Source organism: Cyprinus carpio, chromosome A21, assembly GCF_018340385.1.
Source record: "Cyprinus carpio isolate SPL01 chromosome A21, ASM1834038v1, whole genome shotgun sequence".
NCBI classification, from domain to species: domain Eukaryota; kingdom Metazoa; phylum Chordata; class Actinopteri; order Cypriniformes; family Cyprinidae; genus Cyprinus; species Cyprinus carpio.
Genome location: NC_056592.1, coordinates 57,932 through 65,000, shown reverse-complemented (window position 1 = coordinate 65,000; position 7,069 = coordinate 57,932). Strand labels below are relative to the sequence as shown.

Genomic DNA, 7,069 nt, shown 5'->3' with positions numbered 1-7,069 from the left:
TCATTTTCAAATAAGACTCAAGTCACACTGGAAAAAGAAAACACACCAAAGACCTTCTATTTAAAAAAAATCTCAATGTATTCCCTCGTGGTATAACAGATCTGTTTCAAAATGCAATCATAGTTTTTTTCATTTTTTATCTAAATCATGTAAAAAAAAGCATACGCAATAAAATCAAGCCAGAAAAGCTTTACATTTATAGCAGACAAAAGCAACATATAAAAGCATCTCTGAGCTTCTCTTGGCTTGCTGTTCATGTTTGGCAGTGAAAGGCAAAATGAAGCACAATCCTTTATCACACCATCGCTCTAGACTGTTCTGCACAAATCTAAACCTAGAACCAGATCTTATGCAGGGTTCTGTTAAGACAGTCTTACTGAAGTCATACATGAGACGTGGCTCACAGAAGAAGTGTCACGTTAGCAATGAGTCTCTTGTGAATCTCTCCTTTTTTTTGTTCTGATCATGTCTGTGATTGTACGCACGCAAATAAAACACCCGGCTACAGAACAATCTCTTTTGATTGTTCTTTGTGTCCTGAAGTCACAAAATTGTGATTTTTAACCTTGTGCATTTATAAGTATCTGATGTCATTCTGCCTTTCAAACACAGAAACGCTTCACTGAACTCATGTCATGGATATTCAGAGGAAAGTTCTGATTCTGAACACTAGTCTGGTTTACTGATGATTTCTAATTGGCTAAGAGAGAAATTACTTTCAGCAGTTCAGGCAGCAGAAATCAGCACAAACATCAGACAAAGTGGTCATGTGAGCTAGAAAAAACCTTTCCACTTAGACAAAATCAAAGCAAAAACATGAACTTCTCTTGACATGTAGAACACAGAAGAGTTGATTCAATAAATACAACAGCAGACTCCTGATTCAGAGCCACATCACGGCTGAATGCAGGTGTTCGGAGAGTATTTAGGCTGAAGCCTTAGTGTTGTAGTGTGTCAAACTATGATGATGTGGCTACATACAGTCAGCGACGTTACTGGAGCCCTGGCCGACATCTCGAATCTGACTGATGTGAGTGGAACAGACGGCGACTCCGGCCCCGGCCCGACAGTGAGACACAGAGCCCACCAGCTCCCATCTGGTGCAAACACACACAAACAAACTAATTCTATCTGAATGAAATCACAACCAGTCCTCTTCAGTAACGCTCCAGCTTTATATCTCACCTGTTCATCCGGGGCTCAAAGGCCTCCACCGTATTCAGATAGATGTTTCCATTGTGGCCCCCCACTGCAAAGACACGCCCCATCACCGTGGCAACACCGACTCCACCCCTGGGCGTGGTCAACTCCGCCACATACTCCCAGTGATTGGTCCTGGGGTCGAAGCGCTCCACTGAGCTCAGCGGAGAATTATCGTCAAACCCACCTTCACACAAACACACGTCACCTGAAGCTCCCAGATATCACTTCAGCAGAGCGTACTGAGCCTGTTTTCACATGAAGTCTAAAATTATGAAGATGAACAAATTCTGATTGTTACCAACAACGTATAGGCATCCGTTGAGTTCGCTGACACCGTTTCCAGCGCGCCGCTGCCCCATCTCTCGCACATCTGTCCATTTGTTCAGATGAGGGTCGAAGCGCTCCACGCTGGACAGTGACGCAACGCCATCATTTCCCCCGACCGCGTACACATAGCCCTGATGAAGACACCACACCAACACAATCAAACCCGTGACACTCATGAACAGAAGGAACAGAAGTCATTTACCCTCTCCAAACAATAGAATAGAATAGAATAGAAGTGAAAGCTTGTCTGGGCTGGTGAATATTGTGTACAATCGTGCTGGACGATACAGTTAAAATAACATGTTATGATCAGTGAAGTTGTCTATATTACACAATGAATCTCTTATTTACACATTGTTAGTTATAATGAAGGATTCACCAGTGTGTAGATCAAAGTTTATTCTCTTTTTATTTATCTTTTTTCTACCTCATGATGACTCATTCTATCTACTGAAGTGAACACATGATGTTAACTAGCCACATAAGCTGTAATATGGTTTAGATGAACACTCCTGCCATATGGATATTCCTCTGACACACTTCACTCACAAATAACAGATGAATCTGCAATTATCCCACTGAACACACACATTCTGCAACACTTCTTTGAAACCTTCTTTGAAATTAGTATAGTAAAAAAGCTGTATAAATTAAAATGGAAAAGTGTGCTGAACAAAAACATTTTGAGCAGTATTGAGTGGATTCTGACTAACTTAAACACCTCTGATTGGTCACTGAGTTTGGCACTCGGCAGACACGTCTGTGATTGGCTATAACGCGCTCAACACTGTTCTAAACAGCACCGTTACAGATCGCTCTCACCAGCATGAGCATATTACCTAATATTACATTGTCAACAAAGAGAGTGTGGTGATATGGCTAATATCTGACGGCCGTCTTAGTGTACAATCGTGTGTAAGTGACTCATGATGAGGTTTCGTACCCCGAGCGCCACAGACCCCACGCCTCCTCTGGGAGTGTTCATAGGAGCCACGGCGCTCCAGCGGTCCGACTCGATGTCATACCGCTCCACATCACTGAAGCAGGAGTTATCGTCCAGACCACCGATAGCGTAGATGGGTCCGCCGAGAGCAGCCAGCGCAATCCCCCTCCTGACCAACACAAACACACGAGAACCTCTCACTGTCTGCATGTTCAGCTGTCTTCTGTGTCAATACGTACAATATCTTTATTTTGCTGGACGGGTGCATTGACATAACTCTTTAATCTCATGAGAATTAAATTATAACTATAAATATTAATGAAACAACAATGAACTACAACTATAAACTATGAAAAGTATTAGAGGAGAACATCAGGTCAGTGAAAGCTTGTTATCTGTCATACCGTTTTGTGTTCATGGAGGCTTTCATCATCCACTTATTGGTGTGTGGATCAAACATCTCCATGTTCCCGAGGTGCTCGTTTCCATCATGGCCTCCAACAGCATAAACTTTCCCTATAAAATGATGAATGTGAAGTTTTATTTGTATGTTTGAGTCATTTATTGTAAGCAGGAGGTTCCAGTATTCACTGTAGCTTTTACTTGTGTACTACTGTGTCCCTCACTGACAAAAAATCTAATAAAACAAAATTGGATCCGTTTTCTAACAGTATTAATTTTTAACCAGAATTGGGTTAGGGATGTTTACTATTGACAAAAACCAACCCCCTGATATTTTCTTGAGTTTAGTCTATATGAATAGACCATGTGTGTTCTGTATTATTTGTAAAACTCTTATATTGTACTAGTTCACTCTCATTAATATTAATTGATATCAACTGAAACAACATATTTAAAGAAAACAAGTCTTATTTATTAACTGTAATAAAACATAATTAAACAACACAGTGATATTGAAGTCTCAACATCTAGCTTTTATTACAGAAGAAAACAGTGATGAACAATCCTCATTACAAATTTGGGAAGGCGTTAGACACACGTGTTTTCAAAAGCCTGTCATAACCGTATCGACTTTATGGTGAAAGTGAAACTAGCGTGTGTCTGTGTGAAATGCGCTAGGCTTTACGCATCTCTCTCATTCTGCACCAACACAAAGTCACTTTGGAATATAAGTCGCAGACATATTCCTCAAAATATGTTCTTCATAGTTACAAGATTGATATATAACGAGTCATTCCCTGCATTATTACAGCAAAACATCTTGTGATTACAGTACTGAGCCGCCGCAATGGAGCAGCTCTAATGCTTTCAAATTACAGATGATGTACCATAGAGCAAAAAAATTAACAGTGGAAATAACAAAACCTTGTAAAAAAAGTGTGAAAATAACTGAAGGAAATATTTGTTTGCTAAATGAACTAAGTCAACTAACATATTCTTTTGGATTCTGTAACCAATATATTTTTAAATTACAAATGCAATGAAAATACAGGTATTGGTACTCAGTATCGGCCTAGTTCTGGAAAAAGTGTTATCAGTGCATCCCTACTTTAAAACACTAGTAAAGTAAAAGTCTGAGTGTTTTTAACCCCTCTGTAATTCTCCTTAAATTGTTGTTTTATTTGCTTTTCATATCTCTTTCTCACCTGCTACTGAAATCACTCCCACATGTCTGCGTCTGCTGTTCATTTCAGGGCCGAAGAACCAGCTGTTTTTACTGATGGAGTAACACTCGATACTGCGGAACGGGTCGCCGGATCCACCCCGTCCCCCGACGCAGAACAACACACCTGTCAGGGATCTCCGTTAAAGACAGCAGAAGAACACAAGAGTGCAAGAACAATACCAGCTGTATCTCCTGACCTGCAGTGTGCTTGCGGGGAGTCGTACGGATCGAATACTCAAAGTCAGGAACGCTCTTGTTACTAAGGTGCAAATGATAATTCCGAGCCTCGTCCAAAAGGTCTCTGCAGCTCAAATTGGCCTTGATCATCTCCTCTTTGGCAACAGTGGCTGTGAGGAAATCCACCGGCAGCAGAGGAAGACGCACCTGTGTGAGAAAAGTCCATCAGAACAGCCTTTTAATACATTTACTTACAACAAGAGCTTAAAAGGATCCAAGCCTGTTTCTGAAATGTGATGTTGGATCTGTACAGCACCACCACTGGCCACAAACTGAAGCTGGATCCTACAGCGTACTTCAGAACGTGACCATGTTTCCACAGGTCCAGCCAAGACTTCATGGCCAACGTGTTTTGGTGTCTAGGATCTGGCAGGGCAAATTTCCTCACATGAGAGGTCATGTTCTCTTATTACAAGACCCTCCCCACTCTCCAAGAACTGCTCTCATCCAGAGCGAGTAAAAGGGCTGGTAAAATCATTCTGGACCCCTCACACCCAGAACACTTCTTCTCTGGTCGGAGCACTGAGCACCAGAGCGGCCCAGCATGAGAACAGTCTCTTTCCTCAGACAGTCCATCTCATCAACACTTAACTTGGCAGTAAACACTATTTATACATTTATTTATTGTACATTGTTATATCCTATTTACACATTCCATTTTTATTCTTTCTGTTATCTGTCTTGTCACTGTCATTCTGCTTATGCTGTGGAAGATTCTGTCACCAAAACTAATTCCTTGCATGTGTAAACATAGGCTAGCTGGCAAAAAGGCTCTTTCTGATTATGATGGTAAAAAGTGCGTGTAAAAATGATCCCCAACAAACTTCCCATCGCAGCCCTGAGCAGCTAACCTGAGACATGATCTGATCCAGCCAGACGTCATGGTGCTTCAGATTGGCTTTGAGCCACTTGACTGCGGCGTTGTACACTTGAGTCTCAGACTGTATGTTCAGGTCACTGGAGGCCAGCAGCGTCTTGAGGTGCTGCGGCGAGACACAGATGAAATCCTCACACTCCACCACTTCACTGAAATGCTCGCAGGCGTAGCGGTCGGCCATGTCCATCAGGTCCACCCTGTTGTGACTCTCTGCGAAGGTGCGGACAGCCAGACAGTTGGAGGGGTGGAAGTGTGCTTTCATGTATTCACAGCAGGCCCGAGCGATCAGCTCCACCTGCAGGATACACGCCGCGTACAGCAGCGGCTGCACGTTATCCACCGTCAGCGTCAGCCGCGAGGAGTACGCGAAGCCCACCAGGTCCTGGATAGCATCAGCGTCAAAATCTCGTATCTCAATCAAGTCCTGTTTGGCCTCGGCCATATCTGAGAGGAACATGGCACGGAAGTACGGCACCACGCAGGCCAGAACTAGTTTGTGACATGGTATCAGTCTGTTCCCAACTTGAGAGAAAAACAAAAGGGAGAGAATTAGAAACAGAAGCAGCTGCTGTGTGACTATATTCACTGCGTCAGATACCTTCAGAGTGACGTCACACAGCTCTCCGTTCTCATAAAACTGTCTGAGGGAGTTGTGGAAATCCTTCCAGGCCTCTTTAGCCTCAAACACGAACGATCCGTCCGCATCACCCTCGCTATTAGACGGCTGTGACGAGCGTTTCTGCTGCTTCCCATGTTCTGGAACCATGTCTTGCTCACACACGCCGACACCTGCACACACACACACACACACACAAACACTCAAAAGTAAGGCAATCTGAGTATAGAGCGGTATAGAGCAGACTCTGAACACATAATAATCAAACAGAATAAAATACATCTCAAAGGAGAAGACGGTTAAATCCCATGATTGACATTCTGTTCACGGTCTCCTTCAAAAAGCACTCCTTAATTGAATACACGTTCCCACACACACACACACACACACACACACACACACACACACACACACACACACACACACACACACACACACACACACACACAGATCATCTTTGTTGCAGAGTCACAGTGCAGTTATTCTTTATACTGAGAAACGGACTCTTTTAACTCTGTGACTCAACTAGATCATAACAATCATAAACATATTCATCTGAGAATCACTGCTCACATGATATAAAAATAACTGTACTGTATTGTACTGTGTCAAGTAACGTTACTATTAAGATTTTATAGCGTCTTTTGTGATATTAGGGAATGGATCATATATGACAAACTACAGTTTATCTCCTCAAAAACGCTACACAAAAAGATATACAGATATTAAACAACCAAAACATGATAGCATGAGCTAAAAAGTCAACACGACAAACAGGAAGGATTCACGAGCAGGAAATATCAGAGATGAACCTTACTGACTGTTCGCAATTCAACAAAGTAAAACAAAATTCAATTACATGTGTGAATTTGATGTTTTTGTCGATGTTTTACCGCATTTTCGACAGCCGCATTTCCACTGTGGACGGCTCGACGGCACTTCCGCGTTCTGTGGCGCTATGAACTCTGGACTTTGTAGTACAAACCAATGAAACGCTTTGACTCTGTCACGTGTTCCCCAGACAGATCGGGGAGAACACAGACATGTAAAATAAACAAACAGTCTACCTCAAACGATTATTAACAGTTAATTAATAAACATATCTGTCATAAGCTATATGTATTCTTCCCAAATAGAGGATAGGTGATATGACCATTTTTTTCCAAGATATAAGTAGGCTAATTATATTTCACAAAAACATTTTTATTTTATTTTATCTTAGTTATTAAATGATGTGAT

The 7,069-nt window shown here is 42.0% G+C and overlaps 1 protein-coding gene across 2 annotated transcripts in view; it reads right to left on the bottom strand.

The window, feature by feature from the left end:
* Positions 1-6,825, bottom strand: part of LOC109085448 (kelch-like protein 8) — a 7,058-nt gene extending 233 nt beyond the window's left edge. The window contains exons 1-10 of one of the 2 annotated variants that reach the window (XM_042778455.1): positions 6,690-6,825; positions 5,813-6,003; positions 5,189-5,737; positions 4,298-4,484; positions 4,081-4,224; positions 2,878-2,989; positions 2,474-2,642; positions 1,502-1,661; positions 1,186-1,387; positions 1-1,097 (exon numbers count right to left, since the gene is read on the bottom strand). The exon at positions 1-1,097 is cut by the window's left edge and continues 233 nt beyond it. In XM_042778455.1, the coding sequence (XP_042634389.1) occupies positions 974-1,097; positions 1,186-1,387; positions 1,502-1,661; positions 2,474-2,642; positions 2,878-2,989; positions 4,081-4,224; positions 4,298-4,484; positions 5,189-5,737; positions 5,813-5,980 (1,815 nt within the window). In that variant the 5' untranslated portion in view covers positions 5,981-6,003; positions 6,690-6,825 and the 3' untranslated portion in view covers positions 1-973. The remainder of the gene's footprint in view (positions 1,098-1,185; positions 1,388-1,501; positions 1,662-2,473; positions 2,643-2,877; positions 2,990-4,080; positions 4,225-4,297; positions 4,485-5,188; positions 5,738-5,812; positions 6,004-6,689) is intronic. The other variant, XM_042778456.1, reaches the window with a different exon arrangement.
* Between the last annotated feature and the right edge of the window lie 244 nt (positions 6,826-7,069).